The 23,287-nt window shown below is 42.3% G+C and overlaps 1 protein-coding gene across 1 annotated transcript in view; it reads left to right on the top strand.

The window, feature by feature from the left end:
• Positions 1-327: 327 nt before the first annotated feature.
• Positions 328-23,287, top strand: part of LOC122942147 (piezo-type mechanosensitive ion channel component 2-like) — an 81,346-nt gene continuing 58,386 nt past the window's right edge. The window contains exons 1-6 of the mRNA XM_044299646.1: positions 328-373; positions 3,356-3,462; positions 6,433-6,470; positions 16,063-16,225; positions 21,764-21,971; positions 23,027-23,240. Coding sequence (XP_044155581.1) covers positions 328-373; positions 3,356-3,462; positions 6,433-6,470; positions 16,063-16,225; positions 21,764-21,971; positions 23,027-23,240 — 776 coding nt within the window. The remainder of the gene's footprint in view (positions 374-3,355; positions 3,463-6,432; positions 6,471-16,062; positions 16,226-21,763; positions 21,972-23,026; positions 23,241-23,287) is intronic.

Genomic DNA, 23,287 nt, shown 5'->3' with positions numbered 1-23,287 from the left:
GCAGGTAGGTATCAAAATCCACGTCTCAGACAATCTTCTCAAATGACGTAATTCTGTATATTATGTTATGTAGAATTATTACTTTCGAAATGACACTGTGTATTCTAAGGGATTATCCACGATGCATTACGTATATCTGTGTACTGTTATTAACAGAAATATATAGTCTCAGAAATATACAAATATATGTTTTTTAATTCGTTTTTATTATTATATGATTTCTATAATTTATGATCAATGCTGAAGAAATCTAATATCACTATTTTGCCTCCTGGAGCCATTTGCATCCGTTTCAATGGATTCTCCATAATCTATTTTGTGTACCTGATGCTGATCCCTCTTCTATCAAAACCAACATACACTACGATGAAAGGTAGACTTATCTGCTGCTTTGTGACCATATTCTTCATATCTTAAACTTCCGCTATAACCTTGTTTCATTGATTGCTTGTAATGTTATGAGCCTCGAAATTCAAATTTCTACGAGTTGGAATGTTTTTACTGAACCCTCTCTTTTTTACAAAGTAAATGGAGTAGGATTTTGTATATGACCCTTCATGATATTATTAGTTATCATTTATAACATTATTCCCATCGTCTGGTAACTATTTGCTGGGAATATTACTATGCCGTGCAGTTACATTGCCCCTTGGTCTATGTTGGATGACAACGGACTTGACATTTTTCTTTGTTTTTCTTCAGTTAGGCTTCTTACACACAGGTTTTAATGGGATTTTCTGCACTTTTAATGGGATTTTCTACTATTTTGACATCCCCTGCTCTATAGGGGAAAAAACATGAAAAAACACTAGTGAACAATCGCAAACTGTGTGTAAAAATGCCAAAACAAAGCCACCAAAACCTTAGCAAAAGCAACAGGTGGCCAAAAAGTGTTTTTGCAGCCCCAAAAAGGGCAGACAAAATGTATGTGCTTGTGTAAGGACCATAAGGGTGGCTGCACACTGTGCAGATTTGTGTGCCGCACATAAATCCGCACTCTTTGGGCTCATGCACACGAACATATGTATTTTGCGGAAACCAAAAAACGGATCCCCCAAAAATATGGATGATGTCTGTGTGCATTCCGTATTTTGTGGAACGCAAATCTGGCCCCTAATGGAACAGTACTATCCTTGTCCACAATGCGGACAATAATAGGACATGTTCTATTTTTTTGCGAAACGGAAATAGGGACAAACAGAAACGGAATGCACACGGAGTAACTTCCGTTTTTTGGACCCGTTGAAATGAATGGTTCCGCATACAGTCCGCAATGACACCGAATGAAAATACATTCGTGTACGTGAGCCCTTTATCTCAGAATTGGTGTGTTTTTTCGTGCAGATTTTCTGTTTATGTTAACAACCGCATTGAAGTCTATGGGGGAAACCACTCTACAGAAGGTGTGGAATGGCGTAAACAATTGACATGTGAGGGTGCCTTTTACACATTTCAGATTTTGTTGCAGAAATTTCCTGTAACTAAAAATAATTTCCACTCATTTGATTGGGCTGCTTTTTTTTTTTCGTGGCAAGCACATGGATTTCTGTAAGCCCCATTTAGGTGAACTATTTTGCATTTGCAAGAAAATTTCTTTAACAAAATCTGCAGTGTCTGAAGGCAACACATATAAATCCATTTCCATGTGGATTTATGTGTGTTTCTGCAGCATACCTGCACCAAAATTCGTAATGTCTACCAGCGGTTTTTGGTGTAGCTTTTATGTGTTTTTTCCGCCCAGCTAAAACGGCAAACATAATTGACCTGCTATTTATTTCGAAATCTGAATGGCAGGTCAAATTCCTGCACTGAAAAAATCTGAAGTGTAAGTAAGATTTGTGTAATCTCATACACTTTGCTGATACTGTAATACACTGCGTTTTTTCAGCACATAAATCGGCACGTAAAAAAAACGCTCTTATTGCGCAACATGTGCAGGTGGCCTTAATCTACTTGCACACATTCTGGATTACATGTGGGTTTTCCACAACGATTCTCGTACAGAAAAAAATGCAGCGTAATAGTGTATCAACAAAGTGTATGAGATTTCACACATCTAAGTACGGAAATTGACCGGTCGTGAAATCCTCAGCCTGTCAATTCTTTGTGTGGATTCCACCCTTTTCAACACAGTGGTGAGATCTGGGGAAAAAACACATCAAATACACACCAAAAACCAAGTAACATCTAGTATATAGTATTATAACCAAAATAATCATCAAAAAGATGAAAAATCATGTGTGAGCATAAACTCAATATGCCCAATATACAAGAACACACATATACATAAATAACAATTTTTTTTTGAATGGTCTCATAAAAGACAACAAAATAGACAGTAATAAAAATAATTAATACATAGCAGTAATGCAGTAGCGCTGCGAATCAGCGCCACACCAAAGATACACCGGATCACTGTACCCCCTTAATGCACCCCTCCTAATGGCCTGACAATGTTATAAGTGCAGAGATAATAAATCTCCCCAGCAGGCCAAAGGCAAACGTGCATTATAATAGTCATACAGGTGATAACATACCAACGGTTATTGGAAATAATATATGATATCAGTATCAAAAACATCAGACACACTCATGTGCCAAATCCATCTGAAACCCAAGTAACCACAACAGGCATGTAAACACCAATCAAACATGTAATGGGGGACAAACCGTAGAGCCTTGGTGAGCGCACCCCGACACGCGTTTCGCTCGGCTTCTTCAAAGGGGCGCCCCTTTGAAGAAGCCGAGCGAAACGCGTGTCAGGGTGCGCTCACCAAGGCTCTAAGGTTTGTCCCCCATTACATGTTTGATTGGTGTTTACATGCCTCTTGTGGTTACTTGGGTTTCAGATGGATGGGTGCATTAAGGGGGTACAGTGGTCCGGTGTATCTCTGGTGTGGCGCTGATTCGCAGCGCTACTGCATTACTGCTATGTATTAATTATATTTATTACTGTCTATTTTGTTGTCTTTTATGAGACCATTCAATAAAAATGTGTTGTTTATGTATATGTGTTCTTGTTTATTGGGTATATCTAGTATATAGTAGCCATACAAAAAAGTTGACAACCTTCCACCCGTTAAGGAAATAAAAGGGACCAGAAGGATAACTGAAAAATGAATAAAATAAAACTAAGTTGATGCATTAGCATGTATTCACATGTGTATCTTTTTTGTCTTCACCTTTGTAAAAACTACGTGCAATCTAAAATATCTATTGTCGTGAAATTATTTTTCAGTTCAGTGCGGTAAACTTGTGCCACAATATAAAAACTTTTAGGCCTTTTTGGATTGGAGGAATTTGAAGTTTTCATGTTTTCTCTATTTAATTTTTTAGTTTTTTTTCTTTGTTTTAGAACACACTGGAAAATTCCTAAAGTCCATATACTATACCAGCTTCTTTCTCCTCCTCATACAGTCCTCTTTCCAAATTGTGTTTAATTACATTCCACCTGAAGGTAATATACTCGTGGGCTAGGATTAAGTACTGGTGTGCGTTTTAAAGAGGACCTGTCACCGCTCCTGACATGCCTGTTTTAATAGCTTCGTGCATTCCCCATGTAATAACAATTCTGGAGCATCTGTTCTTATGTCTGTATGTTGTCCCATTCCTTTATTATTACTACTAGAAGTTATGAATGAATTGCTAGCAGTCTGCAGTAAGGGTACAGAGGGGAGGTAACCAGTTGGGGGGTGTACCTGCACAGTCTGAAAGTGGCAGCACTGATTGGATACAGTGCGTCGGTGCAGGTACACCCCCCCAACTGGTTACCACCCCTTACTGCAGACTGTTAGCAATTCATTCATAATGTCTAGCAGGAATAATAGAGGAATGGCACAACATACAGACATAAGAATAGATGCTCCAGAATTGTTAGTAAGCGGGGAATGCATAAAGCTAATAAAACAGGCATGTCAGGAGCGGTGAAAGGTCCTCTTTAAGGGGGTATAGTCTTAGGGTACAGCCACACAGTCAGGTTTTCTGATGCAGTTTTAGAAGCCAAAATCAGGAGTTGATCATAAAAGGAGAGAAAGTATAAAGAACAGCTACAACTTCTTCTTCTTTTTTTATTTCGCTCCTGGTTTTGGCTTCCAAAACTGCATACAGAAACCTGACCGTGTGGCCATACTCTTAGGGTACTCTTACACGTTTATCAGCTACAAGACAATTTACTGCTTTGGACTATAGCTCAATATTTAAAATTAATTTAAAAAATGCTACAAAAGTCTAGGTGTAGCCCCATCCTTATATGTGCCCTTTGTTTATTATCTGTTCCTTTGGCTTCAAAAACGGCATTAAAAACCTGAACATGTAAGGCCAGCCTACAGTGTCACCCCCTCATCATGAAAACAACAATTTATCTTGGACCCTATATCATATTATAAAGAACAAAAAACTATTGGAAGTAGAAATAAGCATTGATCAGAATACCAATAATGGTTATTTATGTGGACTATACAACTGCTTAGGCCTCTTTTACACAAATGTTTTTCCCCCGTGGCCATGCTACGAACCGCAAATTGCGGTCCACAATGCACAGGCACCGACCGTGGGCCAGCCGCATGCAGATCGCGACCCTATTCACTTGAATGGGTTCCGCGATCCCTCTGTTCCGCAAAAAGATAGAACAAGTTCTATCTTTTTTGCGGAACGGAAGAACGGAACAGAACCCCACAAAAGCACTCCGTAGTGCTTCCATTCCAAGAATCCGTTTCATTCCGCACTGCATCCGTGGATTTGCGGACCCATTCGAGTGATGCGGAATGCATATGGCCGGTTCCCCGTGTATTGCGGACCCGCTGTATGTGGACCGCAATACGGCCATGGGAGACACACAGTCGTGTGAAAGAGGCCTTAGGCTGAGGCTGCACCTAGACTTTTTGTTCATTGTTGATTCACAGATGCAGTGCATAAGATGGCATAAAAGTCAATTTACTGCTTCAGACTAAGGCTACGTCTACACAACGACATTTGTTGCGCAACATTTTGTTGCACTAATGTCGCGCGACAATTTTTATAATGGCAGTCTATGGTGTCGCACTGCAACATGCAACATGCTGCGACTGTGACACAACAGTCGCAGAAAATCCATTCGAGATGTTGCATGTTGCAGTGCGACACCATAGACTTCCATTATAAAAATTGTCGCGCGACATTAGTGCAACAAAATGTTGCGCTACAAATGTTGCAATGTAGTTGTGCCCTATCTGTCGCGCAACTTATTGTCACGCGACAAATGTCGTTGTGTAGACGTAGCCTAAAGCCTCATGCACACGGCCATTGTGCGGCCATAATGTGCATTGGGGGGGGTCGCAATTTGCGGTCTCCAATGCATGGGCAACGTCTGTGCGGCAGCAGGGACGGATTGAGACCCATTCAACTTGAATGGGCCCAAGATCCGTCCACACTGCAAAGAAATAGAACATGTTCTATTTTTTTGGCGGTGCAGAGGCACAGACAGAAACACCATGGAAGCACTCCGTAGTGCTCCAGATTGCGGACCCATTCAAGTGAATGTTTCCGCATCCGTGATGTAGGGAGCACATGGCCGTGTGCATGAGGCCTAAAAGTGCTACAAAAAGTCTAGATGTAGTTGCAGCCCTAAGGTACGGCCACAAGATTAGGTTTCTGGATGCAGTTTTGGAAGACAAAATCAGGAGTGGATCATAAAGGAAGAGTAAGCATTAAGGACAGATCCGACTTCTGCATTTTTTTCTGAATCCGCTGCTGGTTTTGGCTTCAAAAACTGCATCAATGTGTGTTAGCGGCCTTAGTACTGCATGCCTCCCAAGTGTCCCTCTTTTTGACCCAAGTCCCTCTGTCCCTCTTTGTTACTTATGTGTTCTTTTTTTTGACCTGGGTAATAAATGTACAATAATAAAGTTACTAAACTGATCCAGAAAACATCTGTCTGGTTCCTACCTATAAATTACACCTTAACTTATATATATTTTTTCATTATTTGGGCGATTGCGGACCTTACAATGTCTATATTAGATGATTTTTGTGTGGGGTATTCCAGCACTGGGGCTGCACATGCTGTAAAAAAAATAGCGGAATTATACCGCTTTACCGATTCTCCAGTGCTGCAGTTATTACAGTTACGGGTCCCTGAGGCCCCCCCCCCCCCCCCCCCCCCTTGCTACTGTCTCGACATGGCAGGAAATGTCTGTGGTTCCTCAATCACTAGCCGCAGCCATGACCTGCCTCAGCCAGTGATCTTATACACAATGAGCCATAAGTGTCCCTCTTTGACTGGCCAATAGGTTGGGTGGCATGCTGATAGTGTCCCTCTTTGATTGGCCAATAGGTGGGGTGCTGATAGTGTCCCTCTTTGTGCTTTTTAAAAGTTGGCAGGTATGCTATTGTACTGTGTGCAGAGTCTGCTATACTTGACAATGACTGTTATTTGTTCCTGTCTGTTCAGATTACCTCTGGGAAGAAATCCTGAAACACTTTGGAATTGTGAGGTAAGAAGTATCATTTTTTTCAGACTATAAGACGCGTCCATAATTAGAAGCATAAAATTAGAAAATACATATATGGGTGATACACAGTGGATATGGTACAGACACAGTAGAAAAGCCAAAACAGTGCCAGCGACAGTGTATCCTGGCTATGACAGCCATAGTGCCTCATCACATTACTAGCCATAGTGCCCCCTGACTATGCCAGCCCCAGTGCCTAACCACATTGCATGCCACAGCTCCTCCAGACTATGCCAATTTTCCAAAAAATGCTCGAACTGTAGAAATACATGGGGTAATTTATCAAACTGGTGTAAATTAGACCTGGCTTAGTTGCCCATAGCAACTAATCATACTTCACCTTTCATTTTCCAAAGGAGCTGTGAAAAATGAAAGGTGGAATCTGATTGGTTGCTATGGGCAACTAAGCCAGTTCTACTTTACACCAGTTTGACAAATGACACCCAACAGTGTTTGCAGACTTAAGGGGATGTTCACAAAGTGGGTGAGATTTTAAGAAAACTGTAGCGTAAAATCTCCACTGTGGATTTCACCTTTTGCAATGGAGAGAGCCAAATCCACAGCTATTTCCCCTGCAAAAATAGCCGATAATAGATGCAGTTATTGCAGAATTTTTTGGTGTGGATCTGAGGCAAAATATGCTGTAGACTTTTCATCGCAGGTGGATGTACCTTTAGGGCATGTTAACATTGCGAAAATATACCATAGATGATTTTGTTGCAGAAAAATGCAGTTTTTGATATCGAATCGCCAGCTTCTCATTGAATTCAGTGGGAAAAATACCAACCTGCACACGGTGACATGTTCTTCCCCCGCTGATTTCCAGTCTGCCTGAGAAGTGGCATTATTTATTTATTATGTTATTTTGTCTTGAGAACAGCCGTATATCAGATAACACTGATTGCTAGAGTTGTGATCTGGCCATACAATCCTCTGGTGACTTCTATTACAAACAATGTTATGGCCAATCTCATGGCTACAGTAAAACCATCAGCAATGGTCTACACTTTTTTATTTGTATATTTTTATCAGACATGCTTTCACATTTTTGTTGATTATTGATTGGTTTCATGGGCGAACTGGCCATAGACTCTACAGGGAAATTGCTGCTAGCCAGTTTGTGTTGGCTCTGCCTACTTCTGTTGCCCCATTTTCTAACAATTTGGATCCACCTACAACATGGGGCCATTATTAAAAAAAAAATCCAGGGCCACATTAAAGGGGTTGTGTCACTTCAGAAAATAGCATTTATTATGTAGATGAAGTTAAAACAAGGTATCTACTAATGTATTGTGATCCAGCCAGCAAAGGAGGCAAAATGGGTAATAACAATACATTAGGAAGTGCCTTGTATTAACATTCTCTACATGTTTAATACCACTTGCTGAAGTGAGACACCCCCTTTAAGGCCCCCAATCCACCCCTGATTGGTTTGGGGTCAAGGCCATTTTCACCACTGTGTGGCATCTCCCCTTCTTCTTACAACACTCAACAGACGTCTGGGGACCGAGGAGACCAGTTTCTCAAGTTTAGAAATAGGAATGCTCTCCCATTCTTGTCTAATACAGGCCTCTAACTGTTCAATCGTCATGGGCCTTCTTTGTTGCACCTTCCTCTTTATGATGCGCCAAATGTTCTCTGTAGGTGAAAGATCTGGACTGCAGACTGGCCATTTCAGTACCCGGATCCTTCTCCTACGCAGCCATGATGTTGTGATTGATGCAGAATGTGGTCTGGCATTATCTTGTTGAAAAATGCAGGGTCTTCCCTGAAAGAGATGACGTCTGGATGGGAGCATATGTTGTTCTAGAACCTGAATATATTTTTCTGCGTTGATGGTGCCTTTCCAGACATGCAAGCTGCCCATGCCACACGCACTCATGCAACCCCATACCATCAGAGATGCAGGCTTCTGAACTGAGCGTTGATAACAACTTGGGTTGTCCTTGTCCTCTTTGGTCCAGATGACATGGCGTCCCAGATTTCCAAAAAGAACTTCGAATCGTGACTCGTCTGACCACAGAACAGTCTTCCATTTTGCCACACTCCATTTTAAATGATCCCTGGCCCAGTGAAAACGCCTGAGCTTGTGGATCTTGCTTAGAAATGGCTTCTTCTTTGCACTGTAGAGTTTCAGCTGGCAACGGCGGATGGCACGGTGGATTGTGTTCACTGACAATAGTTTCTGGAAGTATTCCTGAGCCCATTCTGTGATTTCCTTTACTGTAGCATTCCTGTTTGTGGTGCAGTGTCGGTTAAGGGCCCGGAGATCACGGGCATCCAGTATGGTTTTACCTTGACCCTTACGCACAGAGATTGTTCCAGATTCTCAGAATCTTCGGATGATGTTATGCACAGTTGATGATGATAGATGCAAAGTCTTTGCAATTTTTCGCTGGGTAACACCTTTCTGATATTGCTCCACTATCTTTCTGTGCAGCATTGTGGGAATTGGTGATCCTCTACCCATCTTGGCTTCTGAGAGACACTGCCACTCTGAGAAGCTCTTTTTATACCCAATCATGTTGCCAATTGACCTAATTAATGTTAATTGGTCTTCCAGCTCTTCATTATGCTCAAATTTACTTTTTCCAGCCTCTTATTGCTACTTGTCCCAACTTTTTGGGGATTTATTTACACCGTGAAAATTTGAATCAACTTATTTTTCCTTTAAAATGATACATTTACTCGGATTAAACGTTTGATCTGTCATCTACATTCTATTACAAATAAAATATTGACATTTGCCATCTCCACATCATTGCATTCAGTTTTTATTCACAATTTGTTTAGTGTCCCAACTTTTTGGGAATCCGGTTTGTACCTAAGCTTTTTAAACTAATACAGGGCAAAGTGGGACCATTGGTATTCAGAGTCCTCAGAGGCAGTCCATATGAGCAATGAAGCAAGGATGCTAACTACAGTATCTAGCTAACAATATAAAATCCAAAGTCCATTCAAAAAGTGCATAAGAGGTCACATTGTTCTACCCGTAACAGAGTCCATACAATGGGTAAATTGCTTAAATGTTGCAGAACCATAGAACTTTAGTGCAAAAATATAGTGAAAAAATGTCACACTAGAAATCACAAAGAGCTCAGGTGCACGTTTGAGTCCTTTCTTTGGGTGCTGGCTTGTAACGTTGCAAAACCGGAACATACAGTATAGTGAAAAAAGTCATTTATAATCCACATAAGGTAGTAGGTAATTCCCACAGTGGGTAGTTTTCCTCACAGCATGAGGTATCCTCTGGGAGGGGTTGAAGTCTTTCTCCTGGGTCCCATATTTGAGGGCACAAAAATCCTTGTTAAGCTGTGTGACATCCTCATCGCTGCCACGGCTAGCAGTGGTGCTCTCTGCGGCTGCAACTCCAGCAGAAACTTCATCTGCGATCTCCTGGTGGCCTTCTGTGGCAGAATTTAGTACTGCAGGATCACCTTCCTCTGGAGGATCCTCTGTAAGCCTTGGCCTTTTCCTGGTAGGTGACAGATTCTCCAGTGTTTCATAGCAAAGAGCTCCGGATTCTTTGGTGGTTCTGGAGTGCATGGAGCAGTATCAGTAGATTCCTCCTTATCCTCGCACACCTCAGGGCAGTGCTCCTATTTGGTGGGCTCAGGCTGTACAGTAGCAGTAGTAGTAGGCCTGGAGATTTCTATAGTGGCAGTGATAATGGCCACAGACTGGCTTTTTTCTGGCTCTGCTACTCCAGTAGTCAGGGGCAACTGTGGTAACCTTCGCCTGGCAAATGGCCCGCTGCTCCCTAATGGAGGGACTGGAAGTCTTCTTCGCTGTTGTTGCAGTGGTTAAAAGTCCCAAGTGGCAACGACAATGGCCACAGGGCAGTCCTTCTCTGACCCCACTGTGGAGGTACCTAGAGGCATGATGTATGTGGCTGCAGCTGCTGATAGTGCTGATGGTTTGCTGCGATCCAAGTAGGGTGGCCACTGGCTTCCCCTCAGAAAGCCGGACCTCAGCGGCCACGTCCCTATACCAATAAACTAGACCCACGTCTATGAAGCCATGGCCCCATCACAGGCTGGTTTTTCTCCATGAAGAAGAGGAAGGTGACATCTATATATACAATGACATCTATATATACATTTTTCCCTAAATTTATTGTTTTACATGTCTTTGATATAAAAAAAAATGTTTGGGTAAAAAAAAAAATGGTTTGGGTAAAAGTTATAGCGTTTACAAACTATGGTACAAAAATGTGAATTTCCGCTTTTTGAAGCAGCTCTCAATTTCTGAGCACCTGTCATGTTTCCTGAGGTTCTACAATGCCCAGACAGTAGAAAAACCCCACAAATGACCCCATTTCGGAAAGTAGACACCCTAAGGTATTCGCTGATGTTCATAGAACTTTTTATTTTTTGTCACAAGTTAGCGGAAAATTATGATTTTTATTTTTTTTTCAATTTCCTTACAAAGTCTCATATTCCACTAACTTGTGACAAAAAATAAAAACTTCCATGAACTCACTATGCCCATCATGAAATACCTTGGGGTGTCTTCATTCCAAAATGGGGTCACTTGTGGGGTAGTTATACTGCCCTGGCATTTTAGGGGCCCAAATGCGTGCAAAGTAGTTTGAAATCAAAATCTGTAAAAAATGGCCGGTGAAATCCGAAAGGTGCTCTTTGGAATGTGGGCCCCTTTGCGCATCTAGGCTGCAAAAAAGTGTCACACATGTGGTATCGCCGTACTCAGGAGAAGTTGGGGAATGTGTTTTGGGGTGTCATTTTACATATACCCATGCTGGGTGAGATAAATATCTTGGTCAAATGCCAACTTTGTATAAAAAAATGGGAAAAGTTGTCTTTTGCCGAGATATTTCTCTCACCCAGCATGGGTATATGTAAAATGACACCCCAAAACACATTGCCCAACTTCTCCCGAGTACGGCAATACCACATGTGTGACACTTTTTTGCAGCCTAGATGCGCAAAGGGGCTCAAATTCCTTTTAGGAGGGCATTTTTAGACATTTGGATCCCAGACTTCTTCTCATGCTTTCGGGCCCCTAAAATGCCAGGGCAGTATAAATACCCCACATGTGACCCCATTTTGGAAAGAAGACACCCCAAGGTATTCAATGAGGGGCTTGGCGAGTTCATCGAAATAATTTTTTTTTAGCACAAGTTAGTGGAAATTGTTTTTTTTTTTTAGTTTTTCTCACAAAGTCTCCCTTTCCGCTAACTTGGGACAAAAATTTCAATCTTTCATGGACTCAATATGCCCCTCAGCGAATACCTTGGGGTGTCTTCTTTCCGAAATGGGGTCACATGTGGGGTATTTATACTGCCCTGGCATTTTAGGGGCCCTAAAGCGTGAGAAGAAGTCTGAAATATAAATGTCTAAAATATTTTACGCATTTGGATTCCGTGAGGGGTATGGTGAGTTCATGTGAGATTTTTTTTTTTACACAAGTTAGTGGAATATGAGACTTTGTAAGAAAAAAATAAAATAAAAAATCTATTTCCGCTAACTTGTGCCCAAAAAATGTCTGAATGGAGCCTTACAGGGGGGTGATCAATGACAGGTGGTGATCAGGGAGTGTATATGGGGTGATCACCCCCCTGTCATTGATCACCCCCCTGTAAGGCTCCATTCAGACGTCCGTATGTGTTTTGCAGATCCGATCCATGGATGCGTGGATCCGTAAAACGCATACGGACGTCTGAATGGAGCCTTACAGGGGGGTGATCAATGACAAGGGGGTGATCAATGACAGGGGGTGATCAGGGAGTGTATATGGGGTGATCACCCCCCTGTCATTGATCACCCCCCTGTAAGGCTCCAATCAGACGTCCGTATGTGTTTTGCGGATCCGATCCATGGATGCGTGGATCCATAAAACACATATGGGCGTCTGAATGGAGCCTTACAGGGGGGTGATCAATGACAGGGGGGTAATCAATGACAGGGGGTGATCAGGGAGTGTATATGGGGTGATCACCCCCCTGTCATTGATCACCCCCCTGTAAGGCTCCATTCAGACGTCCGTATGTGTTTTGCGGATCCGATCCATGGATGCGTGGATCCGTAAAACACATAAGGACATCTGAATGGAGCCTTACAGGGGGGTGATCAATGACAGGGGGGTGATCAATGACAGGGGGGTGATCAGGGAGTCTATATGGGGTGATCAGGGGTTCATAAGGGGTTAATAAGTGACGGGGGGGGGGGGTGAAGTGTAGTGTAGTGGTGTTTGGTGCTACTTTACAGAGCTACCTGTGTCCTCTGGTGGTCGATCCAAACAAAAGGGACCACCAGAGGACCAGGTAGCAGGTTTATTAGACGCTGTTATTAAAACAGCGTCTAATATACCTTTTAGGGGTTAAAAAAATCGCATCTACAGCCTGCCAGCGAACGATCGCCGCTGGCAGGGTGTAGATCCTGTCTCTTACCGGCCGATCCTGTGAACGTGCGCTCCTGTTTGCGCGCGTTCACAGGAGGTCGCGCGTCTCGCGAGATGCCTGGAGCTGCCGCCTCCGGACTGCGATTAAAGGTGATTGATCAGAAGCACTGGATTCTTGCTGCCTTCCATCACTACGACTCTACATGCGATCCTGGCCGGGGGGTTCAAGTCACAGGTGTTTTATAATTATCCTGATGACTACCCCCCAGTGAAGTGAGTGTTACTTGTGTAAATTGTCCTGAGGGGCACTTCACATTTTTATCATTACTAACTATACTATTGTTATTATTTTTATATGATTTTAGTCGGGCCTTTCTCTATAGCTGTGTGTGTTCTACCCGGTGTACTTACCATCTGTACTTCAGAGTCTTCTACCTGGAGTACTTACCATCTGTACTTCAGAGTCTTCTACCTGGAGTACTTACCATCTGTACTTCACGCTATTGTTTTATGATACATTTTGTGTCATTTAGTCACCATCACTGCGAGTGGTGCTTTCTATTCTATTTCATTTCTAACTGTGCTCTAAAACAGGGTTTGGCGCTCTCTCTCCCTCATTCCGTCCTTGGGGGTCTATATTGTAAGTGATTGACCCTGTTCAACACTGTAGATATATCACCCTGCACACTTATATACTATGCTATCCTTACTGCCAGACATGGCTTTTGATACCCTGTACCAGACTTGAGGGGTCAGTGTAAGCTAACATGCAATTTAAGTGTATGTTGCTATGGGCAACAGCAGCAGAATTGATGCATGGCTCCTTTAAACCACAACTGCTAAATTCTGGGGAGTATGATGCTCTGGCATGCAGATAATGGCCCCAAACAGTCTTTAGCAAGGTTATTTTCCCCAACAGTACTCACTCAGACCTCTGGACATTGCTTCTCAGGATCCAGGGAAGGAACTGCATTTTCCCTTTTCCAAAATCGCCACCGCTTCTACTTCCTGTAGGGGGTACAGTTCGTTTCTCTGTCCTCCTGGGAACTTGTAATGAGCACTATAGTTCCTTCTGCTGTAAGAATGGTTCCTCTGTGGAGGCAGGCTCTTTGGTTCCCACCCCTTTGATGGGTGGATGTCTTCCACTCAACACACAATGCCCAAATCCAAGATGGCTGATTAACCACTGTTTTACCACAGTGCTGCAACCGATGCAGATTCACACTATCCAGCAGTAAAAAGATGCTATAAAGTCTCTTGTAGGAGGGTTTACAGATAGAGTGGGCCTTCAATGCCCAAAAGTAGATCCTGTCCCCAGGGCCCTCTATTGCGTCCCAGGTGTAGTAAATGCCGAGTGGTGTAGTGCGGCCCAAATGTCTCTTTATGTGTGTCACGGTGCTCCTACCTGCTCATACCGCTGGACCCCAGGCTTTGGCTCCAAAGCAATAAAAAGGGGGAATAATTGAGGGATGGAGGAAAAATAAGTCGTGACCTTGAGATGAAGTTCAATGGCAGCTTTACTTGAATAAATGTTTTTCCAAACAATTTTCAGGCTTTGTCTTGGTTCCAGCAGGCTCTAGCATAAACTAGCAGGCAAACTCAACTCTGCTTTATCTTTTTCTCTCTGCTGTACTGAAAAGCTGACTGAATAACTTGGCTTCTTCTTGATGCTACACTTCACTCTGTAGTCGGACATGTTCAGTCAAGGAACTTTTCTCCTGGCTCCTGAGGCTTTAGTTTTCCGCCTCTATGACCAGCAGAGCTTAAGGTGCTGTGGCTCGTCATGGGCACGTCAGGCAGTGACGTGTCCCTGCACTCCTTTTCCCTGTCTAGAGGAGCCTAAAACAAACTGGAAACTTCTGCCCCACCCTTCCGGTAGGAAGCAGGACTGGCCCACTTCAGCCCAAAGGGGGGAGAATGGAATGGTAAGTTCTATTCTTTCTAACTATAGCTCTGCCATATTTGCTGCCCCCTGCTTGTGAATCAGGCACATTACATGTAATAAACAGTTGCATAACAAGATTAGGAATGCACATTGTGGAGAAGACCTGGAACAAAATACATAAGATGAAATACAGGTTAGCCCATTAGAGATAGTAGCAGGGTACAGGAGTGGTAACACCACTCTGGGGTGTTACAAACATTTTTAATAAGGTATTTATTTTTCAAAACATGAAGATTATTCAAACTATAAAGAAAGAGATACAATTTTCCAATCTAGCTTCTGTATCTATTCCACGGTTTTTAAGATCTCTGCTTGTCGTCGTTCTGCAGGAACATTCATTATTTTACTTCCATTGGATAAAAATGTGTCCTGTTCATGTCTTGATCACACTGGTACTGTAAATAGCCGTGTATCTGCGTGTCCTCTACCAGGACAAATATTTATCGGTCGGTAATATGCAATGAAGGATCCCACCAAATGACGGCAGATATTTCAATTTTTTTTGCAAATTTGCTTAATATTTGTTGGAGAGTACTTATAGTTTGTGCTTTGACTTAAAGGGGTTGTCTCCCGAAAAATATTCTAAGGTTTTCAAACCAGCACCTGGATCGAAATAGTTTTGTAGTCACATGTACTGTAATAAAAAAATTTGCAAAGCCACTGAGTAATTCAATAAAATGTATCTGTATGGCGCCACCTGCTGTATGTTTTTTCCCTTATTTCTTTGTCCGGCTCACTGACATGGCCACACATGCTCAGTTTCATCCTTCAATTGAGGTGTGATGCAGCAGAAAAGACACTCCCCTTGAGATGTCACCTTGATATAAATCTAGCACAGCAATAAATGGGGATATTTCCATGTAAGGTACAGGGCGGGTTCTAGCTTTGTTAGAAAGAGATTGTCATGTACTATATGGTGTCTGATTTTTATTTTTAACATTAGTCATGGGAGAACCCCTTTAAGTTGTGACATAAGACTAAAGTAGCTTATTACATGGGCCGGGGATCGGGACGCATATTGGGAGCAAACATTCCTATGAACACTTGTCTTTGATAATTGGTCCATGTAAATTTGCTGCTAATCACCTGAATTGTAATAGCAACCATACAGAGGAGATGACTGCGGCATGTATATACGGCTCCTATGAGCAGACAAACAAATGGTTCATTCCCAGTCATGTGTGTGTCTTGTAGTACATTCTCTTCCTCTTGCTCATACAATAAAGAATTTATTGTATGAATTTAAGTATTTTTTTTTTTCTGTTTTAGACTTAGCAACGTAGATGCTTGGAACATAGTCCGACTGTTGGTCTCCGATATTGGCATGTTATTTTCTGGATATTTTATACGAAGGGCCTGTAAAAAACTAGTAAGATCAGGAGCTCCCAAAATCAGTGTTCGCGTGAGCAGTGAGGAGGAAGAAGAAGATGAGGTGAGCCCATCATTTTTTGGTGTTATTTGTCATGGAAGGGTCATCTTTGCAGTTATCTCTCCCACACACACACATTGGTGGAGATGTACTAAGAGGATTCCAACTTAATTTTACCAAAAAACTAGCATATATGCACCACATTTATTTTGTGATTTTAGACACGTTTTGTGCTTAACTTTGCAAGGGGGTGTGACTTAATCGGAAAGGGCTTAGGTTAAAGAAATACTGTACTTTCACACAATTTAATAAAAAATGTTGTATCCACCCAAATAAAATTATCATATCATATATGGAGATGTCCTTGCGGTTCGCCTGGCGGTCATTTCATGGCAAACTTTGCGCATTCGCGATTCGCCGAACATGCAAACATAGGGCGATGATCGCATGCCTCATATTCTTTTGCATTGAGCTGAACTTTGACCGATGACACATCCATCAGGTGGGAAAGGACAGCAAATTGAGACATTTCAACCCTATAACAGAACCCGATCTGGCAGTTATTTTACATTCTGTGTTTTGCCAGTGTAGGGAGAGGTTGCTTTGTGGAGCAGGGACAGACTGTTAGGGACACCAAATGATAGCTAATAGGGCCACAAAAGTCCTTTTAAGGACTGGCATAGGTGTGCTATCGATAGGTGTGATATAGAGGGGTGTGATATACTTATAATATACTTTCTAACATAGAAAGTATATTATAGTGCATTTGTATTGTGCAGCAGTTGTGTGCGGTTCTGCTGCGATACCGCAGGTATATAGAGGGACAAGCGCTATTGGAACAACTATTTGCAACGCTGTGATATACCTGTTGCCCCCCAAAGAAACTGATTGAGGGGTGCAATATACCTGCTTTGACAAAATACTGATTAAGGGGTTCTATATACCTGCTTCCACAAAATACAAATTGAGGGGTGCGATATACCTGCTTCCACAAAATACTGATTGAGGGTTTCTATATACCTGCTTCCACAAAATACTGATTGAGAGGTTCTATATATCTGCTTCCACAAAATATTGATTAAGGGGTTCTTGTACCTGCTTCCACAAAATACTGATTAAAGAGATTGATATACCTGCTTCTAACAGATATTGATTGAGGCCTTCGATACACCTGCTTCCACAAAATACTGATTAAGGGGATTGATATACCTGCTTCCACAAAATATTGATTGAGGCCTGCAATATACCTGCTTCAGCAAAATACTGATTAAGGGGTTTGATATACCTGCTTCCACCAAATACTGATTAAGGGATTTGATATACCTGCTTCCACAAAATACAGATTGAGAAGTGTGATATACCTGTTTCCACCAAATATTGATTAGAGGGTTCTATATACCTGCTTCGATAAAATACTGATTGAGGGGTGCGATATACCTGCTTCCACAAAATATTGATTAAGGGGTTTTATATACCTGCTTCCACAAAATACTGATTAATGGGGTGCGATATACCTGCTTCCACCAAATATTGATTGAGGCCTGCGATACACCTGCTTCCACAAAATACTGATTGAGGGGTGCGATATACCTGCATCCAGCAAATATTGATTAAGGGGTTCTATATACCTGTTTCCACAAAATACTAATTGAGTGGTGCGATATACCTGCTTCCACAAAATATTGATTAAGGGGATTGATATACCTGCTTCCACCAAATATTGATTGAGGCCTGCGATACACCTGCTTCCACAATATACTGATTAAGGGGATTGATATACCTGCGTCCACCAAATATTGATTGAGGCCTGCGATATACCTGCTTCAGCAAAATACTGATCGAGGGGTGGGATATACATGCTTACACAAAATATTGACTAAGGGGTTCTATATACCTGTTTCCATAAAATACTGATTGAGGGGTGCAATATACCTGCTTCCACAAAATACTGATTAAAGGGTTTGATATACCTGCTTCCACAAAATACAGACTCAGGGGTGTGATATACCTGCTTCCACCAAATATTGATTAAGAGTTTCAATATACCTGCTTCCACAAACTATTGATTAAGGGGCATGATATATTTGCTTCCACAAAATACTGATTGAGGGATTCTGTATACCTGCTTCCACAAAATACTGATTGAGGGGTTTTATATACCTGCTTCCACAAAATACTGATTGAGGGGTTCTCTATACCTGCTTCCACAAAATACTGATTAAGGGGTTCTATATATCTGCTTTCCCAAAATACTGATTAAGGGGATTGATATACCTGCTTCCAACAAATATTGATTGAGGCCTGCGATACACCTGCTTCCACAAAATACTAAATAAGGGAATTGATATACCTTCTTCCACCAAATACTGATTGACGTCTGCGATACACCTGTTTCCACAAAATACTGATTGAGGGCTGCAAAATTCCTGCTTCCACAAAATATTGATTAAGGGGTTTGATATACCTGCTTCCACAAAATACAGATTGAGGGGTGCGATATACCTGCTTCCACCAAATACTGATTAAGAGGTTCTATATACCTGCTTCCACAAAATACTGATTGAGGGGTGTGATATATCTGCTTCCACAAAATATTTATTAAGAGGTTCTATATACCTGCTTCCACAAAATACTGATTGAGGGGTGCAATATACCTGCTTCCACCAAATATTGATTGAGGCCTGCGATACACCTGCTTCCACAAAATACTGATTAAGGGGATTGATATACCTGCTTTCACAAAATATTGATTGAGGCCTGCAATATACCTGGCCACTGCGTTTTAAGGATACTCCTTTATCACACGCCTGATACTCATCTGCAATCTGCACATCTGGAGGCGGTAAGACTGTATCTTACTAATTTTGTGATCTGTCCTCAAGCAACTAGACTGGATCTGAGGGTATGACAAGATAATAGTAGGGTGTGTTGATAGCGGTTCAGTCTTTCAATGTTTTTGGTGTTGTTTTTAACCTTATTGATCTATTATTTTATGGCATATCTAGTAAAAGTTATATTTTAGAATATGAGAATACCCTGTCCCCAGAGAAATTTTTTAAATGTTGATTGATAACCATTTTATGAGGTATTACAAATTTTTGGTACATTTTGGATTTTTTTTAAATAAAGGTGAAATATATTGAAATATAGATTTACCACTGTCATGAAGTAAAATGTGTCAAGCGAAAACATTCTCAGAATGGCTTGGATAAGTAAAAGCGTTCCAAAGTTATTACCACATAAATTGACACATGTCAAATGTGCAAAAATTGGCCTGGATACTGAAAGGGTTAAAAAGAACCTGTCATCAGAACAGGCACATTAAGCTATTCAAATCTTCACACTGGTCACACTGCCAAGGTTCAGAAACAGTTTTTCTTCAGTTGCCTAATAAGAGTCACTGGGGCGTGGAGTCACTAGCGGAGTCACTAGGGGGTGGGGTCACTAGCAGAGCCACTGGGGCATGGAGTCACTAGCGGAGTCACTGGGGCATGGAGTCACTAACGGAGTCACTGGGGCGTGGAGTCACTAAAGGAGTCACTGGGAGATTGAGTCACTAGCGGAGTCACTGGGGGTGGTGTCACTATCAGAGTCACTGGGGCATGGAGTCACTAGCGGAATCACTCCGGGTGGAGTTACTAGCGGAATCACTGGGGCATAGAGTCACTAGCAGAGTCACTGTAGCGTGGAGTTACTAGCGGAGTCACTGGGGGTGGAGTTACTAGCGGAATCACTGGGGAATAGAGTCACTAGCAGAGTCACTGTGGTGTGGAGTCACTAGCAGAGTCACTGGGGCATGGAGTCACTAGTGGATTCACTGAGGTGTGGAGTTACTAGCGGAACCACTTGGGCGTGGAGTCACCAGTGGAGTCACTGGGGCGTGGATTCACTAGCGGAGTCACTAGAGTGTGGAGTCACTGGGGTGTGGAGTCACTAGTGGATTCACTGGGGCAGGTCGCAGCCTGAGACGAGTGCGTAAGTCATGCTGGCAATCCTGCCCACCTCGCTGTTAGAGCCACCCATTCTATTCTGCAAGTCAGGCCATTCTAAATCTTGCGCAGGTGGAGAAGCACTCCTTCACATGGCCAGACGCTGACATGCCAGATAGGAGGTCCGGGCTGTAAAATTCACATTCAGGGCCATAATTATAATTAAACTGAGAAAAACTACCAGATGTCATAACTGCTCTGTAATAATACAGTGTAATAATCACTATATAGTTTGCACTAGCCAAAAAACATTAAGTAAGAAGGATTCTGTTTGACACGCCATAAATGTAAGTGGTGGTGCTGTGACTCAGATGGGAGGTGAGGATGGGAGGAGTGGTAGTGGCAATGAAGGTGGTAGTAGTACTCACAGCTCAGGGTTGCTAGCTCTACACTTGCGCTCCCTAGAGCCGTGCAGTGACTAGAGGATGCACGATTTCTTCCCTTGGGGCACATCCTGGTGCTGGGGCTCCTGCCTGGTGGTAGTTGGCATGCCTTTGATGGTAAATGGTTTGGCTTGGTGGAAGACAGGAGTGCTGAGGCAGAGGCTGACAGATGGTGGAGTCAATCATGGATGCAGGTTGCAATAAATAAAGTCTTTCTTTAATAAATTAAAGATGGGAGTAGTAGTACATACAGCAGTAAAAAGCACATATATATCACAATGTAAAGCTCCATTCACACTACCATATGGCCGCCATGCCCGTGTTGCGGATCGCATACAGTGGGTCCACAAAACATGGGCACTGGCCGTGAACTCTGTATCTCAGTATGGACACATTGACTTAAATGGGTCCGCAATCCACGAGATACGGCAAAAGATAGGACATGTCCTATCTTTTGCAGAGCAGAGGCACGGACGTGGAAGCCCATGGGTCGCCATATCTTGCAGATCGTGAACCCAATGGGTCCACACTGCGATGCATAGTTCACACAGCCGGTGCCCATGTTTGCAGACCCTCAGTTTGCAGTCCGCAACACGGGCACGACGGCCATACGGTTGTGTGAGTGGGGCCTAATCCTCTCCCAATATCAGTATATAGACATGAACAATGATGGTAGTTGTAGTTCTCCCTGGCTCTCTTTTCCCCTAAAGACACTTTGAAGTCTATCAACAGAACCACAGACATGCAATTAGTTGCTTACTAACTCTTTCTGCTGTTCCTGTAGATGCCGGAGACAATAATCCTTTTTACTGCACTAAAGTCTGTTATTCCATAAATAAGCGAATACCTTACTGACTTGTCAGCACAGCCTGGATATTCTATATTCTAAGCTGTCAGATCTCCCTCCCTCAGTCCCAGAGACTAAGGTTCTCTGAACCTGGATACTGGGAGCTTTGTCTTCTCCCTTGCTCTGCTCAGACAAGGCTTCTCAACTGATTAACTAACCAGGGGGCAGGCCCAGTCCATCACCCTGGTAAGCTAAACAGTTTGCCAATATATTAACCCTCTGGTTGCTATAAAATACAATAAATCACAACAATTTTTTTTCTTCTTGTAATAATAATTTGCAGTAGTCCTTCTAGAGAACTGTAGTGGGAAGACAAGCTACAATAAGAACATTTTATTACGTTTTTATTAATGATCTGATAATCTGATTTATTTTACCTCAGGAATCTGGGACAGAAAGTGAGACGGAAGAAAGTGAGAACGAGACAGATTTTTCCACAGAAGAAGACACTGTGGATAAGGACACCAACGACACTCGAACAAAACTCATCGAGAAGGTCACAGCCTTCGTTTCTGCAATGAAGATTTTGTTTGAGGCTCTTTTTACGACAGCCGGAAAAGTGGTGGTTACTCTTCTACTTGGCCTGTCAGGTAGCTTCTCAACAATTTTTTTGTGTTGCATGATCCAGCCCCCCCCCCCCCCTCCCCCATAGCATTTAGGATGGATACACTACACATTTGCCTTGTGGATTTGCATGCAGTGTTTTACAATTTCAGTACAATTAGGATTTTAAATTGGCAAGATTTCAGTTTCCATTTCCCTTTGCAAGGCATGGGGTGGGGGGGGGGGGGGGGGTCTTATGAAGACCAGTTTTTATTTGCAATGCTCCATGGGAAAATAATATCGAAAGATGTATCTCCCAGGTAAAGAGAACCATCTCTCTAGCGTCTGACTTTTTCCCAAACCTTGGAACCTGACAAAGCAAATTATGGTTCAGCTATTTTCCCTTGGAATAGGGAGAAATCTACTTTAAAAATCCATGGAAAATCCACCTCGACTGGTCGCAACCTAACATTGAATTATCTATTATCTGATTTACTGAACGTCTATGACTGGAATTACTTTATTACTTTCTTCCCTGCCTAATAACAAAGCTGAAATCTCCTCCACTGAATATGACGCAAATGTTCCATTTTAGGTTGTGCTTCAGAAAAATGCCCTCAACCCCTAAATGACCAATGCAGACATCATTAAACATTTATAGAACATTTTATGAAAAATAATTAGTGTATGGAACCTTTTTTTTTCCCCTAAGGTTGTATTTCCCATCAGTGTAATGTTAGTTTGCATTAGGCTATAACTGTGTTGCCACCCACCCTCCAAAAAGAACTGCTGAAGTAATGGAATCATCACCAAGCCATTAAAGAACATGATTAGGTCACATCATAGTCTACTGCAATCCAGTGATAGAAAGCACATAACTGATACTAGTCTAACTAAAGAAACTCATTATCAAAGAGTAAAAATTGCATTAAAGATGCAGTCAACTGGTTTCCATTGGTGGTTTTATAACCAAGAGTCAGCATTGCCGGGTGCGGCCGAGGCCGCATCTGCAGGAAATTGCATGTTCTCCCCATGCAGGTTTTATTCAGGTGCTCCGGTTTCCCACTCCATTGCAGTAACTGCTCCCGTCTGTCTTCTGCAGGTATAATTTTACCGTCTGTGACCTCTGCCCTGTATTTTTCCATCTTCATGTTTTTGTGTTCCTGGTGGGCATGTAACCGCAGTGTTAGCCTAGTGGTTTTCAGCAGTCTCTGCGTCATGGCTGCAGTCTTTAGTGCTGGTCACTTGACGGCTGTCTATCTATATCAGCTCCCCTACTTCCAAGAAGTAATTCCACCCCAGGATTTGTTTGCTAGGTAAGATTTTAAATGATTGTTCCTTGTATTATTATTTAAAAAAATGT

Source organism: Bufo gargarizans, chromosome 6 (genome assembly GCF_014858855.1).
Source record: "Bufo gargarizans isolate SCDJY-AF-19 chromosome 6, ASM1485885v1, whole genome shotgun sequence".
NCBI lineage: Eukaryota > Metazoa > Chordata > Amphibia > Anura > Bufonidae > Bufo > Bufo gargarizans.
Note: the sequence above shows the minus strand (reverse complement) of the source record. Positions and strands in the feature narration are given on the sequence as shown.